Source organism: Emydura macquarii, unplaced genomic scaffold (assembly GCF_026122565.2).
Source record: "Emydura macquarii macquarii isolate MOO-44397 ecotype Brisbane River unplaced genomic scaffold, CSIRO-AGI_Emac_v2 contig_1253, whole genome shotgun sequence".
Taxonomy (NCBI): domain Eukaryota; kingdom Metazoa; phylum Chordata; order Testudines; family Chelidae; genus Emydura; species Emydura macquarii.
Genome location: NW_027131390.1, coordinates 56,479,141 through 56,498,543, shown reverse-complemented (window position 1 = coordinate 56,498,543; position 19,403 = coordinate 56,479,141). Strand labels below are relative to the sequence as shown.

Genomic DNA, 19,403 nt, shown 5'->3' with positions numbered 1-19,403 from the left:
AAAGTGCTCTGAGATCCTTAAAAAGAAGGATGCTGTGTAAATTCTAAGTTTATATAGCCCCTTTCATCTCAGTTTCAAGATGCTTTATAAAAGTGTGGCGCTAGCCCCATTTTGTAGATGGAAAACTGAGGCCAAGAGGGTTATGGTCCCAGTCTTGCTCCCGTGCTCATAAAAGATAAAATTCCCATTTCAGTGATGCAGAGTCAGCCTGTTTGTTACTTACCCAAGCCAACAGTCAGTAGCAGTAGTAGAGAGTTCCTGGCTCTTAATCCCCAACTCAGTCAGCTGTATATCACTGACTGCCCATTAGTACGGTTTAATTTTTTGTTTCTAACATTATATGAGGTAAAGAGTATCCCATTTTAAGAGAATGGTTACAGATATTCATGTTAAAACTGAATGTTCCAGATTTCGTATTACAAAAAATGGCCTCAGTAATTGTTCTTCATTATACTTGGCATATTGTCAGTCCCTTTATATTGGGGTTTTACTGATAGTAGCAGCATAGTGAAGAGAAATATAAATCCTATATTTTGTATTTTTATAGAGTTGCTGTGAAGCTGCCCATACAAAGCTTTCAGATAAACTTACTTTTGGCTCTCTGTTAGGATTTCACACCCTGTTACATTCCAGTCTGCTCTAACTCACTTAGGGACAGCCTCTTAACTGCAATCCTTGGTGCTTTCCCTTTTTGACAGACACATTAACACTTTTGCAGTTGGTTGTTAGCTGTTAGATTCCTTTAACCTGATCTTCCCATGTGTCTGTGCCAGGTGATTGAAATCTCAGAATATCGAACCCAGCTGTATGACTATCTCAAGAACAGAATGATGGCCATTGCACCTAACCTCACTGTTATGGTGGGGGAATTGGTTGGAGCAAGGCTTATTGCTCATGCAGGTAAGTCACTTTGATCAGTGTATAGCACCTTAGCTGTGAACTGGCTTCATAAGATAAGTCCATCAACAGCTTTCCTTGAGGACCTGGTCAATGGAAAGCACTGTGCTAAGCTCTTGATGTAAAACATTTTGATAAAAGGCCAGAATAACATATTGTGGTGTCAGAATATTGGCATGAGGACAGAAGGAGTCAATGATGATTCAATTTTCAGTTTGCCTGAATTCTTTTTAGAATATGAGGGCAACGTCAGTCACTACCTCTTCTGAGACACTTTCTGAGCCTGTTGCCAACAGTTCAGTCACATCTGAGTTAAACTGTTGGGAGGTTGAGCTTAAGCTGATGTCAGACTGACTTGAAAAGTGTTAGTTTTATCTCACTTTCTTAAAGTGGTAGTGCCAACTACAGATCATGCTGTCAGCATTCTTACTGCAGATTATCCCTGAATTCAGTGGGATGTTTTGTGTCAAGTCAGTCTTTCCACCCCTTTTCCAAATGAAAGCCTGGAGATACAGAATTGGTCTTAAGCGTTGTTACTTAAGTAATAGAGGATCAACAGCACTTTCCCCTCCTTCAAGAAACTAATGTAAATCAGCTTATAAATCCTCCGCCATCAAAGCTTGAAACTTGTCTCCTACCTTCACTCATTTCCTAGTATCATTCTCTGACTTGTAAGGGTATGTCTACACTGAAATAAAACACCCACAGCTGGCCCATGTCAGCTGATTCAGGCTCATCGGGGTCAGGCTGCAGGTCTATAAAATTACTATAGATGTTTGGGTTCCGTCTCCAGCCTGAGCCCGAACATTTGCACTGCAATTTTATAGACCTGTAGCTCTAGTCATCTGACCCAGGCTAGCCATAGGTATTTTATTGCAGTGTAGGTATACCCTTAGGCTGTTCATACTCTGATAACTGACAGTGCCATAACATTTTCTGCCCTAGGTTCCCTTTTGAATCTGGCGAAACACCCAGCTTCCACTGTTCAGATTTTGGGTGCTGAGAAAGCACTTTTTAGAGCTTTGAAGACTAAACGGGACACACCCAAGTTTGGCCTGATTTATCATGCTTCTCTTGTGGGACAAACTACTGCAAAAAACAAAGGAAAGGTGAGTTGCTGAAATGATCTATCTTGGTAGCTAGCTTTTTTCCTGTACAGATGAATGTCTGTGGAGATTAGATGGCTAATCTGAGGGTCCTGGTAGGGATTTTTCTACTACTTGCTATGATTCTCTTTCTTTTGTGATGATATGCAGAATACAACTGCACCACAGATCTTACTGTCAGCTGTCACCATCTTTCCTGTTAGAAAAAGGGAATAGAGTGGTCAATGCAAAAGTCTGAGTGATAATTTTAGTGACTAAATCCTGCTGGACTATGTGATTAGCACTGGGTAACAAGCTTTCTTAAGGTGCGTTACATTTCTTAGCTATTAGTAAAATATGCTAAGAGGACATTACATTTCCTCGATTTCAGAGGAGGAAATCCTTGAAATCAGACTTCTACTCCATAATGGAATTAAAAGCTTATGTTTAAAGGACATAGGGAATTTAAAGGTATTTTTTTGTAACGTGACTTTGAACATGTATTCAAATTGGGGAAAAAGTTCTTGAGTTGTTTTTAAAGGCAGATTGCTCCCTGATATATGTCAAGTTGTCCTGATTTGAGAAGGGTGGATGGTGAAGTAAAGTTACCATATAAAAAATCTCAACACTGAAGTTGTGGCTGAATGGGATGTATTGCTTATTTTCTGGGCTAAATGCTATTACTGAAGGTCACTTCATTCTCCTATTTCTTGGTATCATTTGCAGATCTGAGTTCGGAGTGAATTACCACCTTATGTTCCAGCTCAGCATTTAACACTCGCCTCTTTTTCCAGATCTCTCGAATGCTAGCAGCCAAAACTGCCCTGACTATTCGTTATGATGCCCTTGGAGAGGACTCCAGTGCTGAAATGGGAGCTGAGAACAGATTAAAAGTAGAGACTAGACTGAGACACTTGGAAGAGAAAGGGGTGAGTGTTGAAAAGATAATTAAAGCTATTCAGGAGAGAGGAGACTTTAACTTTGTTTCTGTTACGTGCAGGGTGAGCGGTGTGGTTCTTAGAATACACTTCTCTCAACTCCTCTTCTCTGCATAAGATTGTGGTGCTTTCCCTTGCAGTACTTTTCCCTGGCCTAGACTGGAACAGAAAGTGGGGGACTTCTGGTTGAGCCCATCTCTGCATTCCTAGGCCACCATTTGCATTAGTTTTTCCTCATTCCTTATCTACATTTAGATGTCAATGTGAAATTTCAGTTCTGATCATGAGTGACACACACATGTTCCACTGGCATTGCTGCTCTGATTGCTTGATATTTTGTGGCATTTCTGTTTCTTGGAAGGAAGCTCCTTGGAGCTTTAAGGATTCTTCCCTTCTAATATTGTCGTCTTTGGTCCCCCTAATTCTGAACATTTTACTTGTCTCAGTCATACATGTAGTCCACTCCCTCTGGAGCCAGTAAATAGAGAGTCATTGTCAGCCAAAGAGGATGCAAAGTACTGAGTTCCTCTCCTGTCACCAGGAACGAATCACCCTGACTCCCCACACTGATGTTGCATCCGTCTATACAATACGTTGCAATTTTGTCAGTATCACTGCCTTCTTCTGGGTGGAGTGTCCGCCCTGCTTCAAGTATGTGGTCCTTTTAAACTCCAGTGGCTGCAGCCTTTAAAGTTTAGACATTCTACTACACAAGCTTCAGTACTGACATTTCTTATAAATTACAAAGACATCTGCACTTCATGAACATTGAACAGGTTAGAAATAAAATGCACTTGGCACCTACATTTCTAAATCCAAATTAAGACCCTCTCATGCCCACTTGCCTGAAAAAGTAAATATTGTTTAGTCATACTTCATGGTCAGTTAAAGCAGCTAGCTTTTTTGCCAGGCATTGCATGCCCATCTTTCCAGTTTTAATTCCTTTCAAGGACTGTGGCGGTGGTTCTAAATTGTTTTCAATATGAGTAGTTTGTTTTTCATGTCTACATTTTTGTCCTAGATAAGAAGAATAAGTGGCACAGGAAAGGCCTTGGCCAGAGCAGACAAATATCAGCACAGGAGGTGGGTAGTTTTCTGTTCAGCTTGGCTTTGTATAACTTTATTTTTATCATCCAGAGTCTTGGATTTTGATCTCTCTTGACTTAAGTTCCAGGAAATGTTTTTTATGCTCTTATACTGGCAACACGCCCATTGCTAAGTACCACCTAATTTTCTTCCATTTAACACAATTGTGGCAGAGCAAAGCAAGTGGATTAGGGTAATTGCCCTAATTTTCTGAGAACGGGTTGCTGAGACATCCTCTGAAAGAACATTAGGGATTATCAGCATCAGCTATGAAACTGATAGCTCTGAGTATCAATACCCAGCTGGTTTATTTCATGCTAGTCAGAATTAGTTAAAATTTTAGAAATACCGGGTTTAGGTAAACTTGTCCCCATGATATTTTTGAAAGACACACTGGAAACTTCCTTTCCGACAATTTCAGTCTAGAAAAGGCTCAAATCATTGTGTTGAGCAAAGTTTCATCTTTCCTGTTTGGGTTCCATACACGATCAATGTTACTGTGTCCTTACCATTATATGTTCTGTGTATTCTGACAAAATATTAAAAAGACAATTTCTGGTACCTGTAGTGATGCTGGAAAGTGCAGCTCAAGAAATATCCAAGTGAAGGGAATCAATGGCATAAACGACAGTTGGACAGGTGATTCATTTCACTTGTGTGGGCTGAGGACAGTTAAACTTAGCAATTTGCCCCGGTGAATCATCTGTTGCAGATGGACGTTGGGTATGCGTGCAACAAAAGCACGGTTGAGAGGTCAGTTCTGTCAGTTATTATTAGACAGTGTTACACACGCAATCCCATAATAGCTGCCTCGACCCTCACTGCCAGTCACAAAACTGCGTGTCTCATAGGAAAAAATCTTCAAAAACATTCAGTGAGGTAGATTGTTTGTTTGCATGACGTGATTTATGGCAGGGTTTTACATTTAGAAAAACTTTGAAATGGCATCAGTGGGAGAGTAAGAAGATGGTATGGCCTGTATGTTTTTAGCCTGTTGACTTGGGGAGTCCTGACTTCCTGGCTGGACATGTTCGCAGAACTTTTCAGCACTAACAAATGGAATTTGAGGCTTAAAAGAAGAGCGGACTAAAGATAACTTCCAGCTGTGTGGCTCTCCCTAGCAATCTGGAATAAAAAAGGTAAGATGTATGTCTTACCATGAATAAACTGTGGAAATTTAATATTTCCAAGTTTTCTACCAAAAGTGGCCATCTTGCTGAAAAGTAGCAGCTTTTCTAATGCTGGTAATGTGAGAGACAGATTGTAAATCCACAGGTTGTAAATCAGATTCCACCCTACAGTAATACTGGATTAACAATAAACACATTTTGATGTTGGCTAATTGTCCGTTCTCTTTATGACTGAACTGATATCAAAGTGTCAAGGGGAGCTTCTGTTATAATCTGATACGTACCCGTCCCTCAATTACTGACAGCGTCACTCATCTAATTTTTGACCAAGATGGCCATCTGCAGTTGGATCAGAAATACCCTTCTCATGGTTTGTATAGGGTGAGAGTAGCTTATTGCCACATCAAAGCTTACATTTACTGCTGCATGGGGTACAATTTCCTTTGAGTCATAAATGTATTGGACTGCACTTACAATCAGTTGTATCGTATAGTATCTTGTAGAGATGGTCCAAACATCCCCTTCTCCCCCCAAAAACTTTGCCAAACATTGAACTTTGCTTATCTATAGTAACTCATTGTAGTCCTTTTGATCAGCACTAAAATATTATAGATGATCAGAGGAGGATTAACGTGGTGGTGGTCTCCTCCTGTCACTGTTACTGAAACAGTATATGCATACCCATAAAAATATTCTGATCATTAGTAGGATCTGTATATTTAAAACTTACTGCTTCAGTAGAAAGACTATACTTAACTGATGCTAGAGATATTGCCTTAGCTAGTAGCTGTCATTGGATGGGACAAGCCTTTAACTGCCCCAGGGCCTGGAACAGATGTAGGAAGGAACTGAAGGAAGTCAGAATACAGGAGTGAGCAGAGTATTGAGATGTGGGCATGCATGCTGGTGAGGGTGACTAGAGATGGGAAGGTTCCAGAAGGAACTGGAACTGAATGAAGGAGGAGTCTTAAGAGTATGTCTACGTTGTGTTCTTAAAACGTGGCAGCGAGTCTGAGAGCCTGAGTCTACTGACTTGGATTTGTGCTGTGGTGCTAAAAATAGCAGTTTAGGCGTTGCAGCTTGAGCTTCCGAAACATACTTGTTCCTTGGGCTTCAGAGCCTGAGATGCAGCCCAAGCCCAAAGATCTACACAGCTGTTTTTAGCGCCACAACACAAAGCCAAAGTCTGTAGACCCAGGCTCTCAGACTCACTGCCACAAGTTTTAAAGTTGTAAAACCATAGTGTAGACATGCTCTTAGACTTCTCCATAGCCTACGACTTTTGCGAGCACGATTCCTAAGATCCAAATCAGAATTGGGTAGCCTCTTGTGCCTTTTAAAAATCTCTGTCTTGGACATGCTGTTGAACAGACTTTCTGAATTTTAGGGAACGTCTATACTGCGTTTTAAAACTTGCTGCAGTGAGTCTGAGTCCAAGTCTACAGATTTAATGCCCATTTTAAAACATAATCCCAACTATACATACAAAACGATGGAGACTAAATTAGCTGTTACCACTTAGGAAGAGATCTTGCAGTCATTTTGGATAGTTCTCTGAAAACATCTGCTCAGTGTGCAGCGGTGGTCAAAAATGCTAACAATATTAGGAACCATTAGGAAAGGGATAAATAAGACAGTAAATATCATAATGCCACTGTATAAATCCATGGAACTCCCACACCTTGAATACTGTGTGCAGTTCTGGTTGTCCCTTCTAAAAAAAATATAATAGAACTGGAAAAGGTACAGAGAAGGGCAACAAAAATGATTACTGGTGTGGAACAGCCTTCATATGAGGGGAGATTAAAAAGACTGGGACTGTTCAGTTTGGAAAAGAGACAACTGAGGGGGATATGCTAGAGGTCTAGTAAATCATCATTGATTTGGAGAAAGTGAATAGGAAAGTGTTATTTACCCCTTCACATAACACAAGAGCCAGGCATCACCAAATGAAATTAATAGGCAGCGGGTTTAAAACAAAAGGAAGTACTACTTCACATAATGCGCAGTCAGCCGGTGGAACTTGTTGCCAGAGGATGTTGTGAATGCCAAACTACAACAGGGTTAAAAAAAAAATTGGCTAAATTCATTCCCCTCTATTCGGCATTGGTGAGGCCGCATTTAGAATATTGTGTCCAGTTTTGGGCCCCCCACTACAAAAAGGATGTAGACAAGTTGGAGAGAGTACAGCGGAGGGCAACAAAAATGATTGGGGGGCTGGAGCACAGGACTTATGAGGAGAGGCTAAGGAAACTGGGCTTGTTTAGTCTGCAAAAGAGAAGAACGAGGGGGGATTTGATAGCAGCCTTTAACTACCTGAAATGGGGTTCCAGGGAGGATGGGGCTAGGCTGTTCTCGGTGGTGGCAGATGACAGAACAAGGAGCAACCGTCTCAAGTTGCAGTTGGGGAGGTCTAGATTGGACATTAGGAAAAAGTTTTTCACTAGGAGGGTCGTGAAGCACTGGAATGGGTTACCTAGGGAGGTGGTGGAATCTCCATCTTTAGAGGTTTTTAAGCTGAGGCTTGACAAAGCCCTGGCTGGGATGATGTAGCTGAGGTTAGTCCTGCTTTGAGCAGGGGGTTGGACTAGATGACCTCCTGAGGTCCCTTCCAACTCTAATATTCTGTGATTCTATGATAGGCTGTTAGCCAAGATGGGTAGGGATGCAACCTCATTCTCTGGGTGTCCCTAATCCTCTGACTGCCAGAAGCTGGGAGTGGACGACAAGATGGATCACTCGATAATTGTTCTGTTCATTCCCTCTGTAGCATCTGGCATTGTCCATTGTCAGAAGACTGGATATGGGGCTAGCTGGACCATTGGTTCTTATGTCATGCTTGTGCACATGGCCATACCCTCTTGAAGGAAAGGCTTCTTCAGTTGTGGGGAAAGCAACACAGTGGATGACTTGAAGTCTCTGTTTAGAATAGAATTGAGACCTTGATTACAATGACCTTTATTATACAAAACTAAAATTCAACTTATCTGAACTGGGCTTTTCTGTGCAGATAAGATGATTGTACTCTGATTGCAGTGGTGTAGCCATGTTGGTCCCAGGATATCTTTTACTGAACCTACTTCTGTTGGTGAAAGAGACACGCTTTTGAGCTACACAGAGGAAGAGTGTGTAGCTCAAAAGCGTATCTCTTTCACCAACAGAAGTTGGTCCAGTAAAAGACATTACTTCACTCAACCTTGTGTCTGTGTTGTACTCTGTGTAATCTTCTATGTTCAAGATCAGGAGTGTTTATTTCTTGGTAAAAGATTCTTCACTTCACTGTCTCCATTGAAAATCAGTCAGTGATAAGATGTTGATAGAGAATTGAAAGTGAGCGTTTCATCATTGCATTTTATCTACAGTGCTGTTTCTTCCCTTGCAAATTTACAACTTACTGAGTTTTCTTCATTCCAGTGAAGTGAAGACATATGATCCATCTGGTGACTCTACACTTCCTGCCGTTCCAAAAAAACGTAAAATTGAGGAGGTGGAAGAAGAGGAGACGGAGGTTACAGTGAAAGCAAAGAAGGTCAAAGCAGAAATGAAAGGTTGGTTACTGCATTTATGCCTAAAGCACTATTTCCTGTGTGCATTGTATAAAGGGAATTGGAGTGGCATCTGGTGGCCTTTCAGAATACACAACTATTTTCCATGGGTTTGACATGATTTTTTTAATCTTGATGTGGGCTGAAACTGGACTGCATTTGTTTATATACAATCCTAAAAGGCCAGTGGTGCTGTAACTATAACGTGTGTGTGTGTTTGTGTGTGTGTTTAAACAGCCTTAAATGTCTATTACAGAATTACTTGCTGAGTAGATTAATCCTTAACAGACACTGTTTGGTATCATGAAATGAAATGGTTCACATTTAAAAATCTGCCACTGTGCTAACTTAAATACCCATTTACCATGAGTATGGATAAATCCCTATTATCCAAATAGCTCAGATCATATCCAGAATTGGGGAAAATCAAAATTTCAGATAATTAGGGTTTGGATCATAGAGTGATAAAAGTTGATAGGCATAGTTACCAGCTCTAAGTTATCTTGTGAAAGATCGTAGATTTTAATTTTGGAATCGTTAGTCTTTGTATTGAGAACTGCTTTGTAAACTGCCTAGACGATTGTGGTAAAAAGCTATTTCTCCCTCACCTCCAAAGCATCAAAATAGCAATCCTGATTCTCGCTCTGGTAGAGGAGCACAAAGTAACTGAAGAGGAGGGAGGGGGCAGAGATGCTGCTTTTGAGCTCCTCTAAGCCAGAATTGGCTGTGAGTTGCTCCAGGTTATGTCAGGAGCAATGATCTAAATCACACTAGCTGGCAAGGGCTGTAATCAGGGATGCCAAACCATGCTACATGTGCCACCAGGAGATGGTGAGGATGATTTCAGAGCAGCTGTGCTGGTTCTGCACCACCCACAGGTCCTATAATGCCAAGGTGATCTTACTGGGGGCTGGATATGCAAGCTTTATTGCATCTTGTGCTGGTGAAGTGGCGCGCAGTGTCTCTAACTTAGTTGAGGATTGGGGCTATCCTTTGTATAGATGTACTTTTCTGTGGTGTTGGGCAAAAGATCCACATCCCTTTTTTCTGTGGTGATAAGATAATAAATCAAGGACACATGGGAGAGGTCTGTGATGATTTTTAATGTTCTTTGCCTAATTCCTTTTGGAGTGTGGGCGTTTTCGGTCACTATCTCTTCTGAGACCTGTTTGAATGTGTTGCCAGCACTGAATTAATCCTTTATTATAGGCAAAAAATTGTTTCCATTGACTACCTTTCCATTATAAACCTAGATGTGCTCATCCTTATGTCCCTAACCCAAAACTGCCCCAGAAAACATAGTACCTTGCTGACATTTCTCTCAGGTATTCTCCTAGCAGAAGAAATTCTACAGGCAATTCCAGATTAATCAGGTATGGCTTCTTAAAGATTAGTTTAACATTTTTTTTTCACTAATGAACCTGTCTTCTAATGGGTTATACCTCAGATACTTTTGCCTAGGAACCCTATATCTGTCTGATTCATTTGGCCTCACTTTATACTGGTTCCTCTTAGCATTTTGGGGATGTGTAAAGCTTAGTTTTGGCAATGGCTTGGAAAATCAATGCCTCAATTTTCTGTGGAGTGGACAAACTTCAGCATGGTTCAGTGGATTGGCAAGATTATATTGTGCAAATGTTAAACTTTGTAAGGAGGTATCCTGATTTTGTTGGGGGGTGCAGGGCTGAGCCATGCTCATGTCTTTAGCCGATGTGCCTCTTTACTGGAGACACACATCTTAAAAATCTTAACCAGCTGCAATGATCTCCAGACAAACTTCCTTAAACTAGAATTAAGGGTGTAAATAGTTCCGGGAAAATAAATTATTAAAACATACTTCAACCCAAAAACAAACAAACACCCAAAAAACACTGAAGAGCTGAGAACTCCTAAATGAAGTTAGAGTTTGAGTGATAGGAATGCCAATTTGAGACATCATAAACAATCTTCATGGTGTGTCTGATCTTTTTTCACCCTCCACCAAAACCTTACTTCCTGGTCAATATTAGCAACAAATGTTTTGCGCTGTTGTTCACAAAACCTCCCCTCTACATTTGTGTACAATGCCCATCCAGACCTTTCTCCAGCTCTCATTCTTTTTAAGACAGTTATACTATGCTTATTAATGCCCAGATGTCCCAGTCATGACTATTGTGTCAAGGGCTGTACACACTGAGTTGGGCAGATCTGAAGAGCTTATTTATTTCTTACCATCCATGTGCAGATGTATCCTTTCTTGTTGTCCTCTTACACCCTTTAAAATCATCACCTCACTAGGTTCACACATTACTGTCATATCTGTATAGTTTACAAACAGCCTTCCCAGCTACCATTCTGCTCTATTTAACCTTTGTGTATAGCTGCAAAATAGAATGCTACTCAGCATGGTACCAGTCTACTCTCACTCCCAATATACATTTTACTACTTTCTACCCACATTCAATCAGTTATCCACCTTTGAGCCCTGCCCACTGTTTGGACTGGCCACCCACCAAAGCATGTGGTATGATCTGTCCCATGTGTTTCAGAGAATGACATAATTGTTTTCCGGTAGATGACAGAAAAGCTGACATGACCAATAGCATGTGATGGTGGTAGCTTGAGAATTTTGGTAGGTAGTTGTATGTAGTATAAGGAGTGCAGTAGATGGCAGGCGAGGGCTGTTTATAAAGCCTTAACTCTGCATTTCCATGCTTCCAACACATTTGGAGTTTTCGTGTAGGGTTCCTTGGCTTTAACTTGCTTAAACTAGAATGCTGTAATGAGGTGTTTTCTTAACTTAGCATTACAACCTGAAAGGGATGTGAACTTAAATAAATCATGCTTGTCTGAAATCTTTTACTTAATGTTACTGCAACAAAAATAAGAGAATTATTTTCTGTTTCGTCTGAGCATTTGATCACACTTGAATGTCGCTTTCAATGTTTTCCGTTTGTGTGGATCTTTCAAACAGCAACCAAGGGTGGGAGGGACACGCTTTTTAAACACAAAGGGTTTGGACCCCTTTCAGAAATTGGCTGGGAGAGTACCTGAAGTTACTTAACTTAACTTATTTTCTAGACAGTTCAAAATAAGTGTCCTTTGAACACCACTCTATTTCAGCTGGCGGGGGAATCCAATATGAATCAGTGGGAGTGTATGTTCTTACACAGAATGACTGCAGGTTTGAGCCTTCTAATATTACATTGTGCGAACTAGTACCACCAGTAAAACATTCAGCTTACATTAAAGGTCACAGTGTATAGCTATGGTTTGTCACTAAAACTCTTGTCCTGCAAGGAGGGGAAATGTCTTTAATTTATTTAAAAAAAAAAAAAAAAAAATGGTGTTAACCCTACAGGGCAGGCAGGCTCAAGTGACAGGGACTACATATGGCACAATTTAATCATATGCTATTTGACTTGGCATCAGTATGCTGGAAGAAGCGGGTGGAGTATGATGTGTATATAAAAGTGCCTGGTATGTAAAAGTACATTAAAGATATTTTAATGGTAAAACATTCATGGTACTGATACCTACACAACGTAGGGACATCAGTCAAACTAAGCTATTCTAGGTGCTGTTTCAGAACCTGTTGGGAAAGGCTCTTGGCTCTTTTGTCAACTGCTGTACTGCAAAGAAACCCTACTGGGCTGTGTGACTTGACAGTGCCAGGTCTGGGGGGAAAGAACAGCCTCCCTGGAGCTGTTATCCTCATTCTGTTCAGGTTTGAACGTGTAAAATCTTGTGTTGAGCGCCGTTGGAAACAAGCAATTTAAATCTTCATGAAGGCATCCTACTGCTAGCTGTGAGAAATGACAAGGTCTTTGAATGCAGAATACATTATTTTGCATTGTAATTCATGTGACAGTTGCCTTGCTTGGTATGTCAGAGCTGATGACACAGTAATAACACAGGTTATTTTCCAAAGATATCACCCAGCCCATTGCTTGAAAATTTAGTCTTATTACTCAATATCCTAGCTGAATGAAAACTTACAGTACAGCAAATGTGACTCAGAAAATAATGAATGTCACATGGTATAGTAAGAGTAATGTATATGGGTACAATTATTTTTACATAACTACTTCTCTTTATGTATATATTATTAATTGGTGTGGGAAGCTATATTATATATGCATGTTAGCTACATGGCTGATATCTATTGTGGAATCAGTTTATTATTGTACACACCAGGCCTTTCATCTGGAATCCTCTGCTAATGAGGCTTTTAGCATTTTTTACTGGTAAGCTGCATGCATTGCTCTATTTTGCTGTAGATGTAGCTAGGCGTTTTCTACACTGTAATCAATTTTGTGTCTAATGTTTGGACTCAAGACAAATCTTAAAATGTTCCTTTGTATCATTTTACTCTTATGCTGGTCTGAGAAGTTAACTCTGCTGCTACATTTTTGTAAGTTTAACAGGAAGTCCAAGTCTGTTCAGTTTATTTTGTCTGGGATTTATTTTTGTGGTGTTTGATTCATCCCCTCATATTCAAAATTGAATGTGTTCTGGTTCTTTTGGGAGTGCTGTAAAAATCGTTTTCCCTTTTGAGTCATGATTGCATGCCACAAACACTGCTGGATTCAGCATCCCAGTTCCGTAGGAAATGAAGTATTGTTGCTACATCATGATAAGCTTACGCATTACAAGGCATTGTCTGCTAAAGATCCTGGTATCCAAGACTGACTCTGTTAAGCAAAGAAATTTAACGAGGTGGGGCTCCGGTGATTGTGACTCTGCTGCATAAGCTATCAGATCTATAGTGCTTTTTGTTTGGTTTCTCTGTTAGACTGGATATTCCCAAAGCTAAAAGGGGTGGGTAGGTGTGGGAGGGAGTGTGTTAATTATTGACTAGTAGTAGATTATGCTGTACTTGCCCAAATAGTCTGATATGCTAACAACTGTTGGAAGACAGCTGAAAATTAATTGTATTAGAGTGTTTAAGTAAAAAACAAACAAACAATCATATCTTACATTTATTTTTAGAAAATCTGATTCTTTTCACCATTTGTATTGCTTACTTCCTTCTTTTCACTTGATTTGCACAATGCTAGTTGTAAATGTTGCCATGTGAGTTGTAAACACTACAGGGGTATTGTTTGTCCAAACCGATATAAAAACACTTCTTTTTAATATCAATATATTGGCAGATTTTCCTACATCTTGATGTTGGGAATAAATTGATGCCTGCTGCTGCACTCAAATACACTTTTAACATGGATTTTGGTGTCCTTTAGCTGCTTTTGTGATTCTGGTCAAAATATCTTTGTTTGCAGACTGCACTGAAAAGTAGCTCAGCAAACAGACCAAAACATCTTGATTTGGTTTTTTTTTTAACGTTACAGTTGGAGGATTAGTGGATGCTCTTCATCTTAAATAGCAGTGTGCTCACATTTGTTTGAATGTTCAAGTTTTAAGTCTTAAGCAGAATGGTAAGGCCTGATATCAGGAGGGAATAGGCATGTGATAAAGGGAGATGTAGTGGAGAGAGAGGAAAGAGGTGATGTGGAGAGGTGAAAGTGCATGTAGGACTTCTGAATTCACTGTAACGTACACATCTTCATCGTCTTATGTAACATGTACAGTGCAGTTATGGCTTTCATTCTGCTTTAAACACTTCTAACTGACAGCCTGACTCTTTTGCTTTTCTCTGGTACAGAAGAGGCAGATGTGGAGGAAGGTGGTGAACTGGTCAAAAAGAAGAAAAAGAAAAAGGAAAAAAAACAGAGAATGGAAGAAGAGGCAGCTTCGGCTGAAGAGCCATCCACTAGCACAGCAGTGGAGGTGAGATGGGAATCATTCTAAGTGATCAGTTTCATTAAAATTTGCAAGGATATTTTCTTTCCCAAACAGTGAGAGAGAAAAAATGCCCATGTCTCTATATGGAGACTATTGTTTTATATTCTCTTCAGCCCTTTTGTTTGGTAATATCCAGTATTACGGGGTATGAGATGGGTCAGGTTACAAAGAAAGATCATAGGAAATTAATGACTGTCTCCAAGTACTCTATTACCTTTTCTCTTATCCCCATACTTTGAAATGCGATCCCTAGCTTTATATTTCCACCCTTTGGTTCAGCTTAATAGCTACTATTCTGCTAAAGACTGGACAGGCCGTCCTTCAGTCTGCCCAGTGGTATTATTCACTCAGTGGTGTCCCTTAATTGCTCAGAAGGATTTTTGTGTAACACTGGGACTGCACCAGCTGGCTGCTGCTGCTGTGAATCTGGCAATGGTCTCTTAAATGGCAATGCAGAGTGGCTGCCACACAAATAAACACCGAATGAATGCCCCTTTCTATAAACCTTTCCTTTCTATCTGTTTTGAGCCACTGGGGTGTCTGAAACCACGCTAGCTACATTGTGAGCTACCAGCAGTGGTGACTCACCACAGTTTCTCCTGTGAAGGTGGACAAAGATTTTTTTTTTTTTTTTGGAGACCTGTGCTAGCTAAACCATGCTGTAAATGGAGTGCAAATCAGAAATGGAGGGAATGCTGCTTGGGTTGCATCCCTCTGGCTGAGTACTAAAGCCTGGGGTCACTAGAATACAGGGGTGCTTAAGGAGGGAGGGAGCAGCTCACTCCTTGCCTCTCCCACTCACCACCTAATCCTCAGGCCCCTTCCCTGCCTGCAGTGTTCAGCTCCAGGGGAGTGGTAGTAGCACTTCAAGGAGGCTGTAAAGCTGGCCCTGCAGCCCTTCAAAATGGAATTCTCTAATCCTTGATGCATAGTGCCAACTACAGAAGGAAGAAGCATTTGCACCTTCAGGCCACAACTCCACCCACTCAATAGTCCTACTCAGAAACACTCCTATAAGATCCCACCACCCAGAACCTTCCAGTTTCTCTCTTCTCTCTCTGACCCTAAACCCATGATTTTGTGGCCTCACCACATTGGTGGGCTATGGTGGGTTAAGTGACGATTTTTCAACTATTTTGTGGGGTTGTGGACCAAAAACATTGAGAGCCTCTGGTAGAGGTTACTCCTCAGGTAGCATGTAATATGGTAGTTACACAGTTCTGTGTTAGTGGTGGAATTAGCACTGTTTAGAAATTAGTGTGGACATAACCTTGTTTTTATAAATGAGCTTTGGTTCTGCCAAATGCTGAAATCTGTGGAAAAATCTAAATTGCAGACCCCCTATTGTTGACTACTCCTTCCTATATGGATATGAAAGGGTATCTTGCTTTGTGCAATCCTTAGAAATTGGTCTGTTCTGTGGCTGAGTTCCATGTTTTCAGGCTTCCTCTTGTACTGCTGTGCATTGGAGGTAATTATAGGTTCCTGCAGTCCTATGAGCATCCTTTTCTTTAGGGAAGGAAATGGATGGGTTTGTGCGACCCTAACGGCAGTTCATGTTAACATTTGTAAACCCCTTTGTGAATATGAGCATCACTATCCAACTGCTAAGTTATCTAGTTGTTCCTATTGGTGTTCCGATATCTGGTGATAGCAATATTTCTGTTGATTTGCAGAATACAGAGAAAAAGAAGAAAAAGAAGAAAATCAAAGTAGAGCAAGAGGACTAGTGGGGGAGAAAACAACTCATTTGGACACGTCACTTCTGACTATATTCCTGAAAACTTTCCCTTTACATATTTGCTCAAACACCATAACTTCCCCTGATAATGGGAGAGTGCAGATGGAAGATGAGTTTGATAAATATCTTCCATCATTTCCTCAGAACAGAATATTTAATTTGTTTTCAACTCCTTAGGTGGGCCCACTGCCTTATTGCAATTTCTGTAGTTGAGAAGGTCACAATAGGTCCCTGTTCATATGTGGTCTTTTGTGATACTGAATAAAAATATACTTTTTGTATATACCTTGAGCCAAGTTCATTTTGCCTCTCTTATTTCCTGGCACACACTAACCAATTTCACTAAATTTTGTAAAATTTGTAGCCACTAAGGAAAACCTGGCTTTCTTACCTTTTTTAAACCTTAAAGGTTTTTGTTGATTATTTTTTACAAAGGCAATATTACCTGCAATACTGTTCCAGTATTTCTTGTTTAGAAGATGCACACTAATATTAATGTAAATAGCCGTGTATTGGTAAGAATGTTGATCTTTACAGAAGCCAGAAGAATTGTGTATAGAACAAAAGAGCTACATTATCAGCAGTGTACAGTTCAGTTTTCATGAGAGACCTTGAGAGAATTTGGAAGTGAAGATTACAGGGTTTTGCAAATGACTGACAAGACAGACTTACGTTTGTAGTAATGTGAGTTAACTTCTAAATTGTCTTTGTGGTTATTTAACAATGCCATTTTACTTGCCACTTAAAAATCCGAAGGATTGAGTTCATCAGCTACTTAGTGACTAAACTGAAAAGAAAAGCTTTTCTTTGGTTTTTGAAATATAAATGACTTATTTCAACTATTGTTAAATGTTTTTATTGCTTCGGGGTAGCAAGCAATATACTGCCCTGATGAGACTTCAAAAGACATAGTAGACCCTGACATACAGGGTTTACAATGGAAAAGCAAATTCAAACTTAACTATATAATCGACCTTTGCCCAATATTTAGTGCAAATTACCCCACAGACTCCCTTTTCTTATCTTTTTTTATAAGGAATTTTATATTCTTCCCTAACAAAATGGGGGATATTGTCTCTGGCTGGAAGAAGTTTGTCATCTATTTTAAGTCATTGCAGTTGGTGATTTTCTGGTAGATAATTTGACCAGCTCTTCCCATTTAACTGCATGCCCATGTTTGCTTTGTGGTAGTGTTAACAGATATTGATATTGATTTCTCTAATGAAAATATTTATCTACTTGCTTAATTCACCCCTCTTGGTGCAGACAGCAAAATACAGCCTCTTTTCTGCCAGTGTGAATGCTTAGCCACTGCCTTCCCTGGTGTTTCAGTAGAGGAAGGAGGGCAGTTCTAACTAGCAGAGGGAGGGAGACTTCTCAGAGGATGCTGTGAATCAGCGTATCAGGCACCTGTCTCTGGCACATCCTACTGCTCTGCATCCACTGCTTATCCTTGATGGAGCTAGGGTCGTGGGTCCTTATGCTATTGCATTTGCCCACATGAAGTGATCTTTCCCCATTTGGAGCTCTGTGCAGTGGAATTCTCTAGTGGTCAGGATGAATCTCCAGAATTTGAGTGGATTCTGATTTTACTGGTGAAGTAACGGATGCATTAAATCTGAACCTTGCAGCAAAAAGAAAAAGCATGTACAATTATCCATGAAAGACAAATTTTGGATGTAATGCCCTTAGCTTTTTTATTGTAAATATAGTCTCATACAAATTATTACAGATGAGATTTCATTATCGTCTTTACTATTAATGTAATCACTTCCCCAGAAGTCTTAGATAAATTATGTATTCATTGCTCACATGCCGTCCTGTATAATTCATCCGAATCAGAAAATTTGCATAAACATTTTACTAGCTAAACAAAAATTTTCATTCAGATCAGGATATTTAAAGATTATTCACATTTCCATGTTCTTCTAAGTGCTATAGGTTCTTACATTGCAAAACAAAACTGGGCTGTACACATAAGCAGCGAGTTACATGGGCCCATGGTGCTCAGGCTCCACCAATATTGAGGATGGTGGGCTCGGCTTCACCAAAACTGCTTGGGAAGGTGGTGGCTGTGGAGGTGCAGAGCGCAGTGACCCCCAGTGCGACCCAGCCATTCTGCCTCCCTCTCTCCTCCTTCCCTCCCTCCCTCCCTCCCCACCACACACACACACAGCAGCTGGCCAGGAGCCACCCTGGCTCCAAAATGCTTGTTGGTGGCTGCTCCCCCCTCCCAGCTCCACCCCTCTCCCATGTGGGCCCAGGACCCTGGCCAGGAGCTGCTTCTGGCACCAAGCAGCGCTACACAATGGTGCTCCCCCCTCCTGGCCCTGCCCCTTTCCTCTGCCCCTCTCCCACATGACATGGGCCCAGCACCCTGGCCAGGGCAGGGCACCACCCAAAATTATACGACCCAGACACCCATGGCAGTAGAAAATGGGGTGCTGCTGAAGGCTTTCCTTGTTTGGCAAAAGTGATGGACCTTTTGGACCAAGTTCAAGTTTTGGGACCTGGACGCTTCTTTCCTGCTGACCCTCTTTTGAGCAAGGGTGGAATTGGAGATTTCTTTAAAATCTGGGTTCTAGTTTGAACTGCTTGAGAGTAACTAGCTGTCTGACCGCAATATTTGGATAAGGATATTGGCTTGAAAGTTCTGCGGAAATGGTCAATTAAAGTGAACAATGTTATGTTGACACTAAAATGGTAATCATTTGATTCTAGAGTCATCAAGTCTGTATATGAATTTATTATCCCCTTTTCTAGTAGCCAGTACACACTACTAGTGCCTCTGCTGTACCTCTTGAAATAATTTTCTTCTAGAGGATCATTCTGGCAACATTCATGAGCACTAGAATTTGTTCAGAATTAAATCAGGTGATATTTTTCTTTAAATTAATGTAAATTTTACAAACTAAGTTGAAATTGCATTAAGTCACGGGGGAGAGGGGAAAATGAACCAGGGCATAGAGTTAAAGCATATTTACAGTCAAAGTTTGACACCATAAAAATGGTACCATCTTACTTGCCATTTTTTTCCTAAGACATCTGTACTGCTGCAAACAAAATTTGATTCCTTTTAGCGCTGTAGATCCGCTATGGTTTATGGAAGCATGAGCTGCGTTCTGCTCATGGGCAAATATCCAATTTTGTAACTTCTATTACTTTATATGATGCATGAGGAGGAAAGAACACATGGT

The 19,403-nt window shown here is 40.5% G+C and overlaps 1 protein-coding gene and 2 non-coding genes across 3 annotated transcripts in view; all 3 read left to right on the top strand.

Moving 5' to 3' along the window:
• The window catches only part of NOP58 (NOP58 ribonucleoprotein), a 32,575-nt gene extending 16,078 nt beyond the window's left edge, over positions 1-16,497 (top strand). Inside the window, exons 9-15 of the mRNA XM_067548889.1 lie at positions 774-900; positions 1,843-2,006; positions 2,777-2,911; positions 3,942-4,003; positions 8,551-8,684; positions 14,326-14,450; positions 16,142-16,497. Coding sequence (XP_067404990.1) covers positions 774-900; positions 1,843-2,006; positions 2,777-2,911; positions 3,942-4,003; positions 8,551-8,684; positions 14,326-14,450; positions 16,142-16,195 — 801 coding nt within the window. The 3' untranslated portion in view covers positions 16,196-16,497. The remainder of the gene's footprint in view (positions 1-773; positions 901-1,842; positions 2,007-2,776; positions 2,912-3,941; positions 4,004-8,550; positions 8,685-14,325; positions 14,451-16,141) is intronic.
• LOC137154269 (small nucleolar RNA SNORD11) lies at positions 1,087-1,171 on the top strand. The gene has a single exon (XR_010920188.1). It is a non-coding gene; the product is annotated as a small nucleolar RNA SNORD11 (small nucleolar RNA).
• On the top strand, positions 9,767-9,848 carry LOC137154270 (small nucleolar RNA SNORD11). Its single transcript, XR_010920189.1, has one exon. It is a non-coding gene; the product is annotated as a small nucleolar RNA SNORD11 (small nucleolar RNA).
• Positions 16,498-19,403: the final 2,906 nt, after the last annotated feature.